This window comes from Marmota marmota, unplaced genomic scaffold (genome assembly GCF_001458135.2).
Source record: "Marmota marmota marmota unplaced genomic scaffold, marMar, whole genome shotgun sequence".
NCBI classification, from domain to species: Eukaryota; Metazoa; Chordata; class Mammalia; order Rodentia; family Sciuridae; genus Marmota; species Marmota marmota.
The window spans coordinates 36,956,366-36,976,920 of NW_025999842.1; the positions used below are offsets into that span (position 1 = coordinate 36,956,366).

General features: G+C 34.6%; 2 protein-coding genes across 2 annotated transcripts in view; one reads left to right on the forward strand and one right to left on the reverse strand.

Annotated features, from left to right (window-relative positions):
* Positions 1–20,555, reverse strand: part of Mcm9 (minichromosome maintenance 9 homologous recombination repair factor) — a 71,631-nt gene that overhangs the window by 44,800 nt on the left and 6,276 nt on the right. Inside the window, exons 4-6 of the mRNA XM_015500736.2 lie at positions 17,579–17,779; positions 13,871–13,996; positions 12,040–12,159 (exon numbers count right to left, since the gene is read on the reverse strand). Of these exons, the coding sequence (XP_015356222.1) occupies positions 12,040–12,159; positions 13,871–13,996; positions 17,579–17,779 (447 nt within the window). The remainder of the gene's footprint in view (positions 1–12,039; positions 12,160–13,870; positions 13,997–17,578; positions 17,780–20,555) is intronic.
* Positions 177–8,686, forward strand: Asf1a (anti-silencing function 1A histone chaperone). Its single transcript, XM_015500725.2, has 3 exons — positions 177–2,645; positions 6,692–6,868; positions 8,292–8,686. Exons 1-3 carry the CDS (start codon positions 2,508–2,510, stop codon positions 8,502–8,504), a joined length of 528 nt encoding a protein of 175 aa, XP_015356211.1. The 5' UTR covers positions 177–2,507; the 3' UTR covers positions 8,505–8,686.

Below are 20,555 nucleotides of genomic sequence, written 5' to 3' on the forward strand. Positions count from 1 at the left end.
ATATATATATATATATATATATATATGTGTGTATATATATATATATATTATATAGATATATATCTAATAAAGCTGTTGAGGTTTTACCAACAGTTTTAAGTGGCAGAACCAGTACAAGCAGGTTTATAAATTATGGGTACATTCCCTATGTCAGACAACATGCCAGCTTATACCATTGAGTCCAAGATCCTACTGGTACAAATACATATGAAATTAACAATCTTATGAAAACCTCTATGACAATTCTCAGTCTTATCCTCTCTTGGCTAGCTTAGTAGCTTTCACATCTCTTTCAAAAGCTTCTTGGCTTTTCGGTCACCTACTTAATTAGCCACTAGTTTCCTAACCTACTTTATTGATTCTTCTTTATCCCATCAATTATAATGGCTTTATATACTACTGCCAATTTCCAAATTTTATCAGACCTATTTAGTTATCTCCACTTAAATATGTAGTAAACATCTCAAACATGTCTACAACTAACAGGGTAATTTTCCTCTCCTCCCACCTCAACCCCTGCAAAAAAAAGTGTCTCTGCCTGCTTCTGTCATCAGAATTTATCCAGGATATAACTGTTTCACATCCACCATGGCCACACATAGTCCATGATACCATAATATTTTGCCTCATCATAATTTTTTAATATTTTTAGTTGTAGATGGATCTTTTTAATTTTATTTATTTGTATGCAGTGTTGGGGATCAAATGCAGGGCCTCACACATGCCACGCAAGTCCTCTACCACTGAACCACAACTCCAACCCCGCATCATAATTTTTTGAAATAGCCTCCTGTTGTCTTGCCCCCTTATAGTCTATACTGAACGCAGCAATTTAAATGATGTTTTAAAATGAAAATGGATCCCTGTCACTTCTCTGCTCAAAACCCTTCAATGGGCCTGAAGGTGTGGTTCAGTGGTAGACTGCTTGCCTGCCATTCACAAGGACCTGGATTTGATCCCTGGCACCACAGAAATAAAGAAAACCTTTGGCTTCCCATGTCATTCAATGTAAAAAGTCAAAATCTTTTAAGTTGGCCTTCAAACCCTTGTCTTATGGTTGGTTACTGACCCCCTTGTTCATTCTGTTCAAGTCCAGCCTCACTTTTTTCTGACCATGCCAAGCATGTTTTCTCCCTGACTGGATGCTCACATTGCCTGCTTTTTCATCTCTATCAACAAGTAGGTGTTCCTGTGAGAACCCAAATGCGGAAATGTACTAAAAGTGGGCAATGTGAGTGGTCAAAATCTAGGATAGAGCCATGACATAATAGGCCCTCAACAGTCACTGATTTTTAAGAACATGTATAAAGTAGCTTTCAATTCAATAAATTGCAGTTTATAATAACATAAAAAAGTACCTATCATTTCTTTTATTAAGATATAAAAATATCTATACAGTTACACAAAAATGGCACTAACTAGATTCTCTTGTAAGTGATCCAGAAACTCATGCCTTTGGGGGTGTTTATGTGGTCTCAATGAATCTACCGTGCAGGATTCACTCATGAATCCAAGAGCAGGCCACACATATCAAACACCCTAAGAGGATGAGGAAGTCTCTTAAAGATGATTTGTATTTATAGAATTGTCTTCCTTCCCCTACTAAAGAGGAGACTCCTTCAAAGAGTAGCAGTTTTACTTATTCCTGCGTTCTCCAGAGTACATTGTAAAAAGTGTTCAATTAAGTTTGCTATTGAATTACATATCAAGTCTTAGAGTGCACCTGAGTTTGTTTTATACTCCTTGTGCCCATTGCTCCTATATATACTCTGTTGTGCAAACAGGTGGAAGGTTCTGGGTTTCCTCTTCCCAGTTTAAAGAATATATGACCTGAGGGAAAGAAAACCCTGTGGTCCTTTAACCACAGTTAGTATAGTTAGTAATAGGCATCAGTCCCAACTAAACCAGTAATGTGCATCTTCAGTTTATAGTTTCAGCCATGAGAAGTGATGATAAAACAGCTACTTTGTTTCAGTTGATGAGCTAATAAAGCCCTTACTTCTGAATCAAAAGGGAGTTATGCTAATAATGATTTTTCTACTTGAGAGCTCTGTGCTGATTTGAATCTCACAAGACAGGCCTTCCAAAGTATGTTGAGGAGGTTGTTAAAAGATGACATGCAAAAAAGGGCTAAGGAATTCCTTAGCCAAATAAACATGGGAAGTGCTGGACTAAGGTTCCTGGTATTCTTTATTAAGGGATGTCTCAGAACACAATGTTGGCAGTGCTTTATAAATCTTTTAAGACAAGGTGTATAGCATTTCCCAAATTACTGGTCATGCAGTCTTTTTTTGTGAAGAGCACTGTTCAGGGACCAGTGTTTCAGAAAAGATCATTTTGAGAAAGTGGTTTGAAGAATGAACTCTGGTAAGAATTTTATAAGAAGCGGTTCATTGCCTTTCTGGATTTTCTGCTATTCGAAATCATTTTGCAGCCAATGTATGGCTAAGTAGACATTAAAAGGGTTTTTTGATGTCATCTGGGAATGTAATTACTGATATGAAAAAATGTTTTGGTTTTTAACTCTAGACTTGGAATGGAAAATTATCTATGTGGGCTCTGCAGAAAGTGAAGAATATGATCAAGTTTTAGACTCTGTTTTAGTGGGTCCTGTTCCTGCAGGAAGGCATATGTTTGTATTTCAGGTAAGATTCATCTTAGTAAATTTGTATACCAGATATGTTTCTAAATTGACTGTCTCATGGTTCTTATCCTTTTACTTTTGTGTTAAATCACTGCTTCAACTACTTTTAATCTGCTGTCTTTCAGGCAATCTCTGTCATAAAGGGACTGCACTTCTTGGTTTTATGTACTGAAGTGATGTTAATAATATTTTGCTTCAGGGAAGTGCACAGCATGTAGTAAACCTTATACTATATGATGGCACACATAGTGATTAATCTTGGGCTCTTCTAGTAGATCAGACTTTTAAGATGGCTGTCCAGAACATGGATTCAAAACACTTTGCTAACTGGTACAGTTAACCACATAACCAGGCAATAATATGAATCAATAGTAAGGGAAACTAGACCATTTAGTAATAAACATTTTCAGTTTATGGTTTCAGCCACTAAGAGTGATGCTAATATAACAAAAACTTTATTTCAGAATAGTCAGTAAATAAACTACATTAACTATAGATGGAGATGTGTGATATTGAGGCATTGAATTTTGAGGGGATCAAATCCAGGAACTTCTGCATGCTGGGCAAGTACTCTATAAATGAGTTTATCCCCAGCTGAGTCACTGGAATTAAAGTCCAGTGGTTTACTAAGACATCTAATCTACATACCTTATCAAGGACTACTGTTGTAAGTCCACTAGTCATTTGTGAAGAAGAAATCTACTAATATAAATTATGTCCTCAGATACCACTGACAGTATTTGGTCTGTGCCAAGGCTTCAAACATTGTCTTCTGTATGCAAAAGTGTGATTTCTTTTAATTCATGCTAAGTTGCTATATAAAACTATTGAGTCATTTCTAAATTCTCCATGCTTCTTGGAGGGAGATATTAATAATATTCCAAAGAGTAATTAGCCATAGGTTTTTTTTTTTTTTTAAGTAAACTTATTAGTTTTTGTTATAAGTATTTCTACCCAACAAAGTCTCACTGAAAAGTCTTCATCAAGATAGAAAAGTCTGGGGCTGGGGTTGTGGTTCAGTGGTAGAGTGCTCGCCTAGCATGCACGAGGCACTGGGTTTGATCCTTAGCACCACATACATGTAAAATAAAGATATTGTGTCCACCCAAAACTAAAACATATTAAGAAAGAAAGAAAAGTCTAACTCTTCCTGTCACAGACGTTCCTGTTTTCTCACTTCATAGTGACAAACCGTATTCAGTTAAATTGGCCCTGTCTGAAATCAGCAAAGAGGGATGAAGATGTGGCTTAATAATGGAGCACTCACCTGACATGTGTGAGACTCTAGGTTCAATCCCCAGGGCCACAAATAAACAGGCAAAAGAATCACTCAAACACAGTCCAGCTCTAGGGATGCCTTTCCTAAATATAGAATTCAGAGATTTGTTCTCTTAGCCTTAGGAGCTTTATATTAGGAATGCATAAATAATTTAATGTATCAAAGCAAATGGTGAAGAAAAGCTCTAAAACACATTAAAAGGGTTAAATGAGTTGTACGAGTGTATAATCTTGTGAAAAGTGGGTAACACAGAACGCCCAGTTCTGCAGAAGGAAGCACTGCCATTACAGACCTTGGTCAAACCCCACACCGCTGTGTGTGAATTTAGACAAGCTCATCTCCCTTAGAGACTCCACTCATCTATAAAATGTAGGTAGGATCCTACCTTCATGAGAATGTTATAAAGAATAAAACAGTATCATCACTGACAATCTAATTACATCTATAATTAGAACTAAATTTTTATTCTCTTAGTTTCTTGAAATTGTTATATAAAGAGGCAGGAATTGATCTGGCTCACACAAGCTTGGGGAACCCTTACTTTACTGATAGTAATTCATGGTGTAGTAAAAGAAACTTGGGTTGACATATAGTGCTACTATAAACACTTAGATAAATGCCTTGGTTTTGAAATAATCTATTGAGAATCTTTTTTTTTTTTTTTTTTTTTATTGTTTGGAACAACACTCTCCTAAGCTCTTGGTTAAGTGTTATAAGAGAAAAAAAACCTCATTCAATAGTATTTCCTTCTAGTGATAAGTAGCCTTACCTTGATATCAGTGTGCATATTGCCAAAAAGAACAGATGTTTACAAAATTAACATCAACAGAAAGTGGCTAAGGTACAGTTTTGATGTGTTTTAAGTAAAGCATGCCATAATATTCTCCTGTTCTACTATGATTCTGCTTCAGAATTATTCAACTTGCCTGTTTCTTGAGTTGTCAAAGACTAGCAGTAAGACAGCCAGACATCTGCCTCATATTGCTGGTTGAAGGCAAAGATCAAAGATCTCTGTCCATCACTTCCTTATCCTGAATGATCTGAAAGACTTGCTACTTTCTCTAATTGAATTTGCTAACCTGAGTAGTTTAGCAAACAGATTTTTAAACAAACATGCTGAGAACCCATTTGTTGCGTGATGAGAAGCAATATGGAGGAGAGTTCCCATAGTGCTACTGAACTATTTCCCATCTCCACCTACTGCAACATGAGAAACCCTATGGGTACTTTAAAAGTAACCTAACCCCTCTGGGGAAGAGGTGTGTAAGATCTCTATGACAATCATCTTTGGGATAAGCTCTCTGTTCTCATGGTGTCTCTCCAAGGAGATCAAAAACACCTTCAAGACAGGATCTGAATAATGAATAAATTTCAAAACACTAAATGCTTAAAGCTGTACCAAACATAAGATTATAAAGATGAACTAGATGGGACTCCTGCCCTGGACAAATTAGGGAAGACTGAAGAGTAAACATAATTTGATTGTTGAGCATACAAGTACATTTTAAAAAGCTGCTAACTTTACCTTCTTGGGGCTTATAAGGATACAAATTTTTTCAGGATGTGAGGGAAGTACATTTCAGGCCAAGGGAACACTATGTTCAAGGCACAGAGGTGGGAAAGGTTATCAGCACATCTTAAAGAACTTGTTTAGTAATTCATATCTAGAACAAGAATTGAATTAAAGGAGGTATGAATGGAGTTATTGGAGAAAAATTATGAAGGATCTTAAAAATGAAGATAACCAAGATTTTGATCCCTACAAAATGGGAATAATCTATGGTTTTCAAACCAGGCTAAAGGACAGAAACAGATCTGTGTTTGAATCCTAATGCTGGCAGCAGTACAAATGATAGGCTAGAGGTGAAGAGACAAGTTAGAAGGTTTTTGCAATATTCCAGATAAGAAATGAAGACATGAAGCCAGCCTTCAGCAATGAGAGATGTTGAGAATGACTGGATGAGAGAGATAAGCATTGGCTGAAATTTTACCTAGGCCCAGGATGCTCCTTAGTGTCCTGACAACAGTAAGCTAATTTGTTGGAATTTGCTGTCTGGTTCAGGTTGAGCTCCGATGTCTCAGGTATTATCACTGCCTATGTCTTCTCTGTCTGTGGCTCCTTCCATCCAATCCATGTCTTTATTTCCTGTACACTGCTATAGATACGGCCCTAGCCTTTTCTTGTGTTCGTAGCCCCTTCTCTTCTCATTTCACCTTCTGCATTAAAACAAGGTCTTTGATATCATCTACCTAAAACAATCTTCACCCTCATTGAATTTCCACCAATATAGGTGGTTTAAACAGCATGTTTTTATTTTTTAGCAAAGTGACTATTTACAACAGTGGATTATTAACATTTTTTTAAAATGCTGTATACATTTCATCTTCATTTTATACTAATTTACAATTAGAATATCTGTTGAGTGGGCATGAGAATATAAGTGTCCTGGTATAATAAACATTTCTTGCCAATAGGCTGTATAAAGAAAGATAATATTTATTAATTAGGTCTGTAAATTATAACCGGACAAAGTTAAAATCCGTAAGACTATTGATTTGATTGCTTAAGGGTACTTAATTATAGCATGGATAAATACGAGCAATATTTTTAAACTAGAAGCCTATCTCAAAAATGAACACTTGCCTTCCTAATGTGATTTCTAAGTTTCTGTTGCACCTTCAATTGATATTGTTAAAATAATGAAAACTCCAGCCTTTCATGCCATTAACAGCTTTTTTGTGTTTCTTTTCTTTTTAAATTATTTTAGGCTGATGCACCTAATCCAGGACTCATTCCAGATGCAGATGCCGTAGGTGTAACAGTTGTGCTAATTACTTGTACCTATCGAGGTCAAGAATTTATTAGAGTTGGCTATTATGTAAATAATGAATACACTGAGACAGAATTAAGGGAAAATCCACCAGTAAAACCAGACTTTTCTAAGGTAATATTCCTGTCATTACTTTTAAATTACTTATAGTTTTTTTAGGAAGTTGCTATTTCACAGTACACTACGAAAGTGGCTTTGATACAAAATAAATTTGAAGTCCTTGTGCCATCTGGGCAAAGTGATTATTGTTCCATTATCATGGATCACCTCAAACCCTACATCCAGTGAATTACTAGTATTAATGTTGGGCAGATACCTTGATAGTCTCTGATGGTTTACAAAAATGAAAGTGCCTCTTGTAGAACCAGGCCATTGTTTATGGCTCTGTCTGTTGCATTTTTCAATGCGTCAAGATTTACCTGATTTTAACTTTTAGGACAAGCAAGTTCATATCTGTGATATTATTGATTAATCACTGTTTTTATCTATAAATTTTCCCAAAATTATAGGAAGAGATTTTCTGTTTGCATTGTATATGAATATTGTTATCTTATGCCACCTAAATGCTTTGTTTTAGTTGCTATTCTTAGAAGTTAGACTATAGGTCTTAATTTTTTTTTTTTTTTCCTTCTGTACTAGAGATTAAACCCAGGGGCATTCTACCACTGAGCTATATCCCAGCCCTTTTTCTCTTTTTCAGTTTGAGACAGGGTCTCTGTAAATTGCCCAGGCTGGCTTCTAACTTGGATCCTCCTGCTTCAGCCTCTGAGAACTGAGATGACAGGCATGTGCCACTATGGGTGGCTTAGGTCTTAAATATTTCTGATTATGGAAAACAGCTTAAATTCCATGAAGTTAAAATATGATTTAGTAGTTTCAAAGATATTTAGTATCTTATAAGTTTCCATTAGGAACCATTAGCAGTTTAATAACTGGTGATTTTGTGAGGATGCAAAGTAAGCAAAGTTAAAATGGCACTATCTGCCAGACCTTTCAAGAAAAATTTCATGACTATGGAATAGAAAGTTCTCCTTTCTGATAATAAAGCTGGAATGCTTTTTATCCTATTTACTTGTATTGAAGAAAACAAAGAAACTAATATATTGTTTCTAAGAATGAGCCATAATATTTAAAAGGTAGGAAGCCACTATAATGAAGTTACTACGTATTCATAATAATATAATATTTGGGGAACTTATTCATTTTCCTTGAAAACATCAATCTAAAGAGATATTGTTTCAATAAAGCATCCTCTGAAGCATTCACCTACAAAAGACTTTTTCCCTCCCTTTTAGGAAATAAAAGTATAGAAGAGTTAGATGGCTTATTGGTAGTGAAAGATCTATATGAATTCCCTCAGATTCTCCTTTTTTTGTTTCTACTAGGAAAATAAGTTCTTTGCCGTGGCCTCAGTCTTCGTTTATTAGTTAGGCCTGAAGGGCTTTATTTGACTTATACCTTTGTATGTGAATGCCTCTACTTTCTATGGTGATCTAACTTTCCTAGTGTTTACCATTTATATATTTCCTTCCTCTAGCTTCAAAGGAATATTTTGGCATCTAATCCCAGGGTCACAAGATTCCACATTAACTGGGAAGATAACACAGAAAAACTGGAAGATGCAGAGAGCAGTAATCCAAATCTACAGTCACTTCTTTCAACAGATGCATTACCTTCAGCATCAAAGGGATGGTCCACGTCAGAAAACTCACTAAATGTCATGTTAGAATCCCACATGGACTGCATGTGACCACCTGCCATCCCTTTAGTACAGATTAAGCTATTAAAAACAGAACTATTTCCCTGAAATTCCGTAAGTACATAGTCAAGACACAATGTGAAGAATTTGTTTAAAAACATCCTGTAGAAAGTTTATAAGAAAACCAGTATTTGAGCAAATTGTGGAATATAAATACAACTATTTTTAAGTAATTTTTTTTCTCTAATGTGTTATTTTATTTGTTCTGAAACTAATCTGATTAAAGCATATATATTATTTTCTTCTCCTTTATATGTAATTAAAGCACTTATAAAAAGGAAAATATGAATCATCAAACCAGATTGTGAAGATGTCTTAGCCTCTTGGACAATAATCTTGGGACCACTATTTTACTGGCCTTTGAAAGAACAAAGTTGACTTCAACTAAATGTTTCTTCCTGTGAAGACAAAGTGTGGTTTTAATTTAAGAGGCAAATTTCCACTGGTTAACAAAAAGGAGTCCTTAAAAGGGGAATTTGAAGTCAACTAAAAACTACCAAGAACTTTAGGTTTCAGTTTTTCCAGGCCACCATAACATCTTGTAGCTGCTATTATAGTTCATGTAATATTGGACAGTAGTTGGTTTGGTTTCTAAAATAATAACAAATGTGGCTAATTGTTTATAAGGTCCTCTGGCTATGGTTTTGGTTTTATAACAGGACATCAAAACACATGAACTATAACTCATTTTTGAACAGTGATTTCGACATATCAAGAGCATATAAACTCCCTAAGTTTAAGAACATGAGATTATAATAGCTCAAATATACTTATAGATCATCTATTGTTGGCACTATTTATATAAAAACAGTGGATTTAGAAAGGTATATTTAGCTTTATCATAACATTAGTTACTATCTATATTTTCACATCTATACTACTCTTTCCCATGTCCTCTGACAACTCGAGAAGAATAGGATCAGGCATATTTGTAGTTGACACATTCTAGATAGCTTTTCCAGATAACAGGTTTTTGAAAAGCAATAATGGAAAGGAATTTATTAACTAAATGGGTCAAAAGGTTATTTTTCTTTAATGACATCTAGGTACTTCAAAAAGTCTCTATACTCCATTAAATTAAAGGTAGAATATTTTCATTTGACTCTTGCTGCTAAGCAAGGTAGCCATATGATTACAGCTTATGCAGTGCCTTCATATCTAAAACTTTTATACTTCACTTTTTAAAGCTTTTATTTTGAGGAAAGGAAAAAGCATTTGTCTAAATACAGACTCTTAAGTTGTATATATTTCATGTCATTCTAAAAAAAGTGAATTTGTGAAGCAAAGTTTTGCTAAATATTAAACTTTGGAATTTAATATGCCAGATTATTAGAATATTGTCCATTAACCAGTTCATAGATTTTAAAAGCAAAATGCCTCCGACTGTTAAAACTATATGAAGAAAATATCATCTTTGTCTAACTGAAATTAAAAGAAAATGTTAAGGTATTAAAATGAAAATAAAAGTAATACTTTCCAACAAAAAGCTCAGTGATTAATCTAGTAGGAATAAGATATGTTCTCATTAGAAATAAAACATATAAACTAAATCACCAAATAATGCAATCCACTGCTGACTTTTTATTCTGACTAATTAAAAGATCACTTTGTAGTGATATCAAAGAGTTAGGTTTTTATATCAATTTGGAAATTGACAGCTAATTTTCACACAAATTTCGGACTTAACAATTACCTTTTATTACCTTAAGTTTTATGGCTCTGTTAAGTTAGTTTTTAAAAAAAAATTAATAACTGAAAATCGATTTGGAATTCAAATATTAATAACTAAGAACTAGTGTGTAGGTTTTTTTCTCCCTGGTAGCCTCATTTATAGACACTATATCTGAATTTAGCTGGCAGGCTCTGAATTGTTTTTCCCGCCTTTTGATCATGAAGAATATAAACGTGAACAAATCACCTAACGGCACTGTGGAGATAAGCTGAGTAGGTTGGAGGAAATCAGGGTATCATTTGAGCTGAGAACACAATCCAGGAATCTGAGGAAGCATATGTGCATTTGTCCTTTATAACCTTTAGATTTCTATATGGTCTTATCCTGTGGTTTTAGGATTTTGGATTTCTAGTTTTATCAAAAGTCTGACAGCAGTTTTCAAATTTTTTTACCATGATCCAAAAAAAAACATGACCCTGTAGCATCACAAGTTTATATTAATTTTCAACGCATCCTTTAGTGTACCTCACTATGTGCTGCATGACTCCCTAATGGGTTGCAATAACAGTTTGAATAAAAGCTAATCTGGTCCTTTGAGTAGGTGAGAAGTAGCAGTCAATTTTCTACAATTATGAAATTTATATTCCCTCTATCAGTCTTTTTGCTCATATTTGGGTTATAAAATAGCATAAAAAAGAGGGGAAAATGCTAATGTATTTTTACAATTCACTAACACAGTGAGTTAATAGCTATTCATGATGAAACTTCCTAAATAATCTTATGTTACTGGTAGTCCACAAGATGACTTGGACTTATTTCTTGACATACCAGGTAATTAGGAAATATTCCATGTCAACATTCCACATAATTACTTGGGAAACATCTTTCTTTGTTGCAGACACCACTTTATACAGAACCCTAGAACACTGGATTGTAAAGATTCTAAAGTACACAAGTGTTCTTTATATAATCTTTCCTACTTCCTTTCAGTAGTAGGTTTGTCCACTACTTTCAATTTATAAATTTCTCCTTGTTAATGCATATTAATGTACTGTTTTATTTTAAAACTTGAGAGGCCATTTACTTATATGGGAACAGTGGAATATCTTGTTATATGATAAACTTTGAAGTGTAAGCTTCTCATAAGAAATCTGAACATAGGCTATGGAAATTAGGCTCTCTTAACAAGTAGCAAATAACAAGATGTGTGAAACCAAAGGCCCATTTTTAGAACAGGAGAAATATTCCAATCAAAACTGTAAAAATACAAAATAGCATCAAAATACATTTTTTAAAATATTTTTTTCTGAATTCCAAAGTTGCTTTATAAATATTTACATCCTATCTGCAAAGGCTTTTAAATGTACTTGATGAAGAATCATTACAATATATGAATGAAGCACCATGTTGTATATATGAAAGTATGCTTTCCAAATAGTAAAACAGATATCTATCTTTACCAAAGAAATTTCAGTAAGAAATACTATTACCCATGAGACCTATGAACATGAAAATGCCTTAAGTTCTACACCATTTATCTAATGTTTTGTTTACTGGAACTTCATAAAATGGCAGATGATATGTACATTTTCCTGAATAAATCTGTATGAAAGTAATCATTAGAAAATGAGAAAAATCATAGCAAAACTAAGATGCAAAGATAAGTAAAGGTGAAGTTTTCTAAATATTTTCTTAGAGCTACAAAAGTTGCACATTTCTTTCAATTTTTGGCAGTTACTCTTAGAAAAATTAGCTTGACATTTATCCTAGTATAGGTACCTTTTCAGAAGACATAAAGTCATTGGCAAGCTTCTCAGGAATGTTTAAATTATTTGAAATTGTCACGTACAGTACCTGCACTGGTAGATCCAATTCCTGTGGTCAACACAGATCTTGGTGTAATCTTGGCTGCATATTTGAGGAATTGAGATTTCCCTGTGCCAGGATCCCCAACCAATAAAAGATGAGGTTCACCTAGAAAAAATTAAATAAAATTTAAAATTGCTATAAAAGGATCCATGAATAAGTATAATCAAAAAGAAAATGATCCACTTGGAATGCTAACATAGTTTATTTTATATAGTGTTATTGATGTATACTTTTATGTAAAGTTCAAGAAAGGATTTAACTAGACAATCTTTAGAACAGTTAATTCTCATAGTAATAGTAATCTTAACTTGATTACTGAATGTGACATTTAAAATCTAAATTCTATTAATAGATTGCTATTTCCAGATGTTTAGGCCCTTGCTTAATTTTTTAAAAATTTGGCTTATAAAATTTCTGATTTTATTCTACCAATTTTAAATACAAACTACTGTTATTAAATCTTTCCATTCAAGTCATACAAGTATTTTATTCTATTTTTATTTAAATATTTTTAATTGTTGGAGATTTTTAAAAGTGCTTTATACTTGTCAAATCATGTAAGATCTAACAAATAAGCAAAAGCATTTCTTATTTTATGAAAATTTTAGTAGCTTAATAAAATATCTATCTTTAAAAAATAGGTGGTTGCAGTGGCATACACCTGTAATTCTAGCAACTCAGGAGGCTAAGGCTGGAGTGCTGCAAGTTTGAGGCCAGCCTCAGCAACTTAGCCAGACTCTATATCTTAAAATAAATGAGTGGGAATGAAGCTTGGTAGATCTCTCAAAATAATTAAATATTCTTATATTTCAAATGCAACATAAATGAACAAGTGACCATTCTTTGGTACTTGTTATCTCACTGACCAAATGTCTTTAGTTTACTCTAGTGTTTTCTAAATATATTAATAGACAACCCCTATTTAAGCTCAGCAATTATCAGAGTACCATGTAGATAACAGATGATGAAAACACATAATGTATACAAACCCTATACTTAGTATTCTATGCTGAACTATTTTTTAGAGTCTCTACTAACAGCCTGATTTACAATAATGTTCTTTTAGTTATCTAGTTTACTCTTTGGTTATTATGGCCCATATGAGGGACATTCAAGTCAGTTAAGTGTGTTAGCTGCAAAAGAGCTCTCTGCTATCCAAACATAATTATACACTTAGAGTAATCTTTGCTTGAATGTGTGACCTACAGCAGCATCTCATGGCAGATGGCACATTTGCTATCTACCAACAGAAGGGGAATCAGCAGGCAGATGACTGAGAGCAGCAGTCTGAGAGAAATATACCGACAGTCCCAGATGGAGAGACTGACTTGGCAATATTAAAAATGCACTATTTCTAATCTTCTTGAAGAAAGACTCAGGATCCAATAAAAATTACTAGTAATAAAATCATAAACATTTTATTTAGCGGCACCTGTATAGGGTAGATCAATACTATTTACCTATTGAAAAACTTAATTTTTTTAAATGTTTCTGGAATTTGGGAGAGTAGCTTCTGATAAAGGTGCTGAACTAAGTATGAAATACACAACAGTCAGCTTTGAAAGAGTATATTTAGAAAATCTCAAAACAGTGCTTTTACTAGGAAAGAAAAAGCCTAGCTTCTGTATTTATATGTGTTAATTTTTTAAAATATTTATTCTTAAGTTTTAGGTGGACACAATATCTTTATCTTACATTTATGTGGTACTGAGGATCGAACCCAGTGCCCCGTGCATGCTAAGCGAGCTCTCTACCACTGAGCCACAACCCCAGCCCCTGTGTTAATATTTTTTAATTTTCAAAACAGTATACTAACCTCTGACCCTTGTTCCTGTAGCATCAGTCCTTTGAATCCCACCAGCCAGCACCATGGCCACAGCAAGCTTTACTAGATACATCCCAAACACTTGAGGGCACAAGCTGGCCAGTATTTCATTCCTTCCTGGGAAATGTAGAAAGATCAGAAGTTACCAGCAATTTTCAAGAAATGCTAACTGGAATCTCCCTTCCTATCTTAACCGACTATAAACATATTCTTTCTACTAATTTAAAATGATCATGAGGGCTGAGTCTAAATGATTAAAGAGAGCAACTGTTGTGGTTCTTCTTTTCTTATTAATGCCATGAGAGGATAGTCTGATTTTTATTCCTAAGACCTGCCTGCTTAAATCTCTCATACTTCTGAAGAGGCACAAAGAAAGGGATCTCCTTTTCTTCCTCATCTACTACCTATCAGGCCAGTATTTCCTTTAAAATTATACTAGCTATACTTTCCGTGAGATAATTTCAGTAAACTTAATCCACTCCTAAATTAAAAGGAAAGTATTGAATGTTAAAAATGAGTCAGAACTTAACAGCCAGAAATCTTTAAAGGGGTAGTTGGAGCTTATGAAGCTTCTCGAAAAGTGGTAGAGAAGTAAAATCAATCCACCCTGCAAGTCAATTTGACATTTACTCTGAGCATTTTGGTAAATTCTTTTAATCTGGAATAGGTTACTGGAGTATCAGAGTATTAGTATTAAGATCATCGCAAACTATAGCCCCAGCAAATCAAGCAGGAAATTTTGAATTCTTATAATTATGTGCTTTAAATAAAAGACTATCATTGTTTTAAGTTCTGTTTTTATACATATCAAAACACCAATCTGAGAATCTCCATATCCCATTCATCAATTAGTCTTTTATCTCATCACTGACCTAATCAATCTATAATACTCCAGCAGGCCTTCCCTGAACCTTTCCATGATTTTTAGAAAAATTTTTTTAGTTGTAGATGGACACAATATCTTTATTTTACTTATTTACTTTATTTTATGTGTTGCTGCTGATCGAACCCAGTGCCTCACGCTTGTAAGGCAAGCGCTCAACCACTGAGCTACAACCCCAGCCCCCTTTCCATGATTTATGGCCCTACACACAAGGACTTTTTGTATTGACACAATTTTTGTTTGTTTGTTTGTTTAATTGTGTTTGTTTGTTTGGAGGCTGAGCATTGAACCCAGAGCCTTGTGCATACTAAGCACATGCTCTCCCCTCAGCCCAGTAATGAATCAAATTGACTCTGTCAGGTAAGCTATGGTGATTGTGACCTGGGATTGCAGAAAAGTAAAGAAACAAAAATCTTTTAGTAAAAAGGGAACCAGAAAGGAAATGGTAAATCCAGGAAGTTCATTCATTACCAGAAGTCCCTCCCTTTCCAGAGTTAACAAAGATAAGAGAAAAAAAGGTCAGGGATCTAAGCAGATAAAGTCTGAAATGAAGTAGGTAAACTGACCAGAGTCTATGGCTTACACATAGAAGGAAGATACCCAACTAGCAGGTTTAAGAATAAGTACACTGACTTGGGAGTCACCCAAGTCAACACTGTTCAAGGGCCACCTTTGTTGAGTTGAATAAAGGTATATTTAGTAACTAACGTGCTGATGGGAAGCATATCCCAGTGGTAAAATCACAGGCCCTGGTATCATGTCTGGACTCAAATCTGAGTGCTGTTATTTACCTCGGATTTAACTCTGGGTGTTTCTCAACCTCTCTGCTCTATTTCTTTCTATGTAAAATGAAGATAATATTGGTATCTCAGAATTCTTAAGGATCAAAGGAGTTAACAAATATACAGCATATAGAAAGTTCCTAGCACACAGTAGAGACTTCTTAACCATTAATTCTTTCCTGAATTATTTGTGCTTGTTTCTGATCTCAAGATCTCCTTAATACAAAAGATACACAATGAAGGTAGAACTGGGGTACCAGCAATAAGCAAAAGGGGAAGACCATTATCCTAAATGTGTTGTCTAAGTTGAAGAACATGATTCCTTGGATTATAGCAATAGGTGCTTCCATGGCTTTACCATGGAAAATACATTAGGGTGAATACCATTCCAAAACCTCCTCCCTCCTGAAATTCTGGTTCTAGACCTTGTTAGTGGTATGGCCATGGCCAAGTTATCTCCTCTTATGGCATGGCCCTCAGTTACATCAATGAAGAAAACCTTTGATCTAAGATAACTAAGTCACCCTAGAGAGGGTTCAGATGGCCCAACAGACCTCAGCACCAGGGTTAAGGGGTCCTTGAGGTCATTATAGGTCAGAATAAAACTTCTTGAGTCTCATCCAAGTCAATATCCACAGTATTGAGAAACAAGTCAACCTCCAAGAGGAGCAGAAGAGCAACCTCCAGCCTTAAGACGCAGAAGGAAGATGTCCTCTTGGACATCATCTTCACCTCTCTTCCACCAATACACATATAGACTTTGAAATGGTCAAATATAGTGCACTGGTACCTGATATATAGGAAACTAAGATAGAAACAAGATAGGTTTTTAAATCATCAGCACAAAGCACTTGTGAAGGTCTGGTTAGAGCACAGCATGATGACCAACCTTCATTGTTATAACGCAGAGTTGAGCTGTGACACTGAAATGAATAAGGAATGACCATGTGCCAAGGAAGAGTACAAATTATTATTATAAGGACCTCATCCTAAGAAAACAATTTTGATCAAAAAGTTCACTTAAAAATATATGTGATTCTTAAAGCACTTTGTAATAAAGCCACAGTAGGGAGAACTCTGGGCTCTTTTCTATGTAGATCAAATTAAAGAGAGATCAGAAACTATTACATATGTGTTACACACTTAAGTTTAAAAAAATCCTGCAAAATATAAATTCCCATGTTTAGGTAAATGGAAGCTATTTTATGAACTCTCATCTGTCTAGTTCTGCATGGGACGTAAGAATATATATTTGACTTGTGGTGAAGTTTATTAGAAATAGTCTATTACAGGGTTCAGTTTAGTTTTCTCAGAAGGTGCCTCCAAGGAAGAATGAAAAAAGGGGAACATTTAATTGGTGTTTTTTTCATTTGGTATTTCCAATAAAAATATATATACCCAAAGGCTGTGATATTTTATTCTATGTAATTACACCTTAGTCTGACAGAATTTTTGCTGTGGTGACAAAGTTTATTCTTTGTATCTTCTCATCTCCTATGTCCTCCCTATTTAAAAATCTTCAGCTAAAACAAGGAGAAGTTGTCTTTATTGTCAAAAATACATTAGAAAGGGGCTGGAGTTGTGGCTCAGTAGTAGAGTGCTTGCTTAGCATGTGAGGCACTGGGTTCAATCCTCAACACCACATAAAAATGAATAAAAGTATCGTGTCCATCCATCTATGACCAAAAATATATTTTAAGAATACATTAGAAAATAATGGCTTGAAGATAGGATGAGTTTTGACTTTTTAAAGAATTGCATTCTTAATTGGTAAAGAAGGTAGGAAACTCTAAAACTGCTCTGACAGTATAACAGTTATTTAAAATAACTGAAAGAAGTAATCTCTAGAAAGATCTATAAGTAGAAAAGACTATGCCAGAAAAGGGAGACTACATCTAGAGGTACTAAAGCTACCCTTTGAACTACACCATTGACTTACGCAGTACATAAGGCTGTCCCCAAATCATAGACATCGTATTTAACTACTGAATTTAATACCATTAGTTCATAAGCTTCATTCCCTTGATCACAAACCTGCGAAGGGATCATTCTTATAGTCTTCCCAAAAGTCTTCAAATTCCTTTCGGATTTCCTCATCCATAATAATCCTTGATGACTGCTCATTATTTACTTGGACGTAGTTGGCTTTCAGCACTATCTCCACTTCACAGCGTATATCTTGCTGAAAGGGCTTCCACCGTTGCATTACAACCCCATAAATAGTGAGGTCATCACCTGGAAAAAGCACCAAGTAAATCCAGCAATACCTGCATCATGCATGTTGCACACAAATTCATGTAACAAGGGACATGAAATTATAAATAATTTGCTCATCTAGAAAATAATTTGGGAGTAAAAGGACACCCCATGGGCTGGGGATGTGGCTCAAGCGGTAGAGCGCTCGCCTGGCATGCGCGGGGCGCTGGGTTCGATCCTCAGCACCACATAAAAATAAAAAATAAAGATGTTGTGTCCACCAATAACTAAAAAATAAATATTAAAAAACATCCCTCTCTCTAAAAAAAAAACAAAGGACACCCCAGATTCCTAATTTTTTTGGGGGGGATCGAATTCAGGGGCACTCAATCACCAATCCACATCCCCAGCCCTATTTTGTATTTTATTTAGAGACAGGTCTCACTGAGTTGTTTAGCACCTTGCCATTGCTGAAGCTGGCTTTGATCTTGCAATCTTCCTGTCTCAGTCTCCCCCAATTTTTTTTAAAGGTACTTGTATATGCAGAACTAAAACCTGAAATCAGTATTTTTATTTTTTATAGTATGTGATAAACAAAATTATCATTCTTCACAGGAAAAATAATTTAATGGATGATTTATTCATTGTTAGGGTGGGCAACATGTTCATCCTCTCAAGAGTTTCTAACAATTTAGTTCCAATTTAGAGGAGATGCTGCAGCCAGGGTATCAATTTGGTGTCAGAAAGAGACAATCTCGTGATGCCTAGCACCTAGTGTAGTTTCATACAAGTTTATTTTTGCTTAACATATTTGTTAATATTTTACTCACTACCTCCTTTTAAAAAATTAATCAAAGGAATTATGAAATCAATGAGTACCTTTTCTATTTCAAAGCAGGAAAACACAAAGTGACAACCCAGCTGCTGCTTTCCTGGTGGTCCCTTCCTACTTGGAAAAAAACACCTATTTTTGGTAGATAGAATATTAGATTGATGTATTTTCCTAAAAGGCCTGGATAGTTCATATGCACATTCACCAAATGATAACATCTGTGCTTATTCCATACAATGCAATTTATCAGTTAACAATGAAATATGAATGCTTGGCATTCAGTATTTTGGTACTGCAGAAACAAATGCCAAAACCAAAAGAACAAAAACCCATAAACTTAATCCCCACAAATTTCAATCACATTGAATACAGTATGTTGGACATCTCAAGACTACATCTTGGTATTTATATTTTGCACAACAAACACTGTCTCAGAACTAAGAGGCAAGTCTTCATGCCCAAGCCTTTGTGCTATGTGTATGCTATCTGCTGATGCAAAATGCCTTTCACTCTCTAAATTTCGATATGTAATGTATAATCTGAAGAGCTTTTGATTTCCTGAAGAAAAGTAGTCCACAAATGCTGAAAGCCTGGAACCAACAGTGCTAATTTACAGAATAGAAAGTACATTTCTAGTTACAGGCAACTTCAGAGTGATAAACACTAAACAGGCACTTTACATTGTTTCCAAGATTTTTCCTAAGCCACTGCTTGGATGGTCTTCAAAGCCAACTGAGAATAATAAATAATTTACTACACTGTGTGTCCCAATCTTTAATTTATTTATTTAGTTATTCATTTTTAATTAATTTATTTGGTACTGGGGATTGAACCTAGAGATTCTCTACCATTGAGTGACATCCCCAGACCTTTTTAAAAAATGTTTTTATTTTGATACAGGGTCTTGTGAAGTTGTTTATGGTCTTGCTAAATTGTTGAGGCTGGAATTGAATGTGTGATCCTTCTGCCTTAGCCTCCCTAGTTACTAGCCACATCCCAGCCTCCCCAAACCTTTTAGATAAAAAGAACTGAGGGAGTATGTCTCAAAATTAAAAAATAAAAGGGTTTGGGGATGTAGATCGGAGGTAAGCAAACAAATACATACATACATACATACATACATACAAACATACATACATAAAACCATAATCAAAGCAATCTTTATGAACATTTACTTGAAAGAACTCTATATTACCGTCATTCTAATGGGGATTTCTACTGAGGAACTTAACTTTAGATATAGCACCCACTAGCAACAACCTTTCAGTAAGTAGTATTATATGGAAAATGTGGAATACTGAAGAGTGTTCAAAAATGAGTGTCATCAAATTTGGATTAAATACCAGCTCTATTGCTCATTTGCTATGTGTGACCTTGGACAAATTACCTATTTTCCTGAGCCCGTTCTTGACCTACAAATTGAGAATAATTAGATTTACATCACAGGACTACAATGAGAATTAGGTCAGATTATGTATATAAATTAATGTAATATCAAAAATATAGTAAGTGCTCAATAAGTATTAGCTATTTTCATAAAAAACTTGCCTTACATTTATAGAGCAACTAATACCTCTGTAAACTCTTCAACATTTAAATATTTTCATTCATTCAAATACCTCTTGAATACAAGATTTGTGTCATTAGAACAAATGTGAGATACATGTGGTAGTCCAAGGCAATGACCATTAATTTTAAACTTTTGTATTTTTTATAGTATGTATAAAAACTATTATTTTTCAGGAAGCTAAAATTCTTTTAAACAATTCAATCTCTTTTTGTGCCTCTGTCTTCTGCAGCATCTGTACTACTGCAGCCATTTCTAGTCAGACCCATTTTCTCATCTGCTGCACTGACAGTTGTCAGCACATAACCTCCAACTTTACTTCTCTGCATATTTCAAATTGGAGTTTGTAACCTAAGCTGTAAATTCCCAAAGGGCAAGGAGTATTTATATATTTTTATATATATATATATATATAT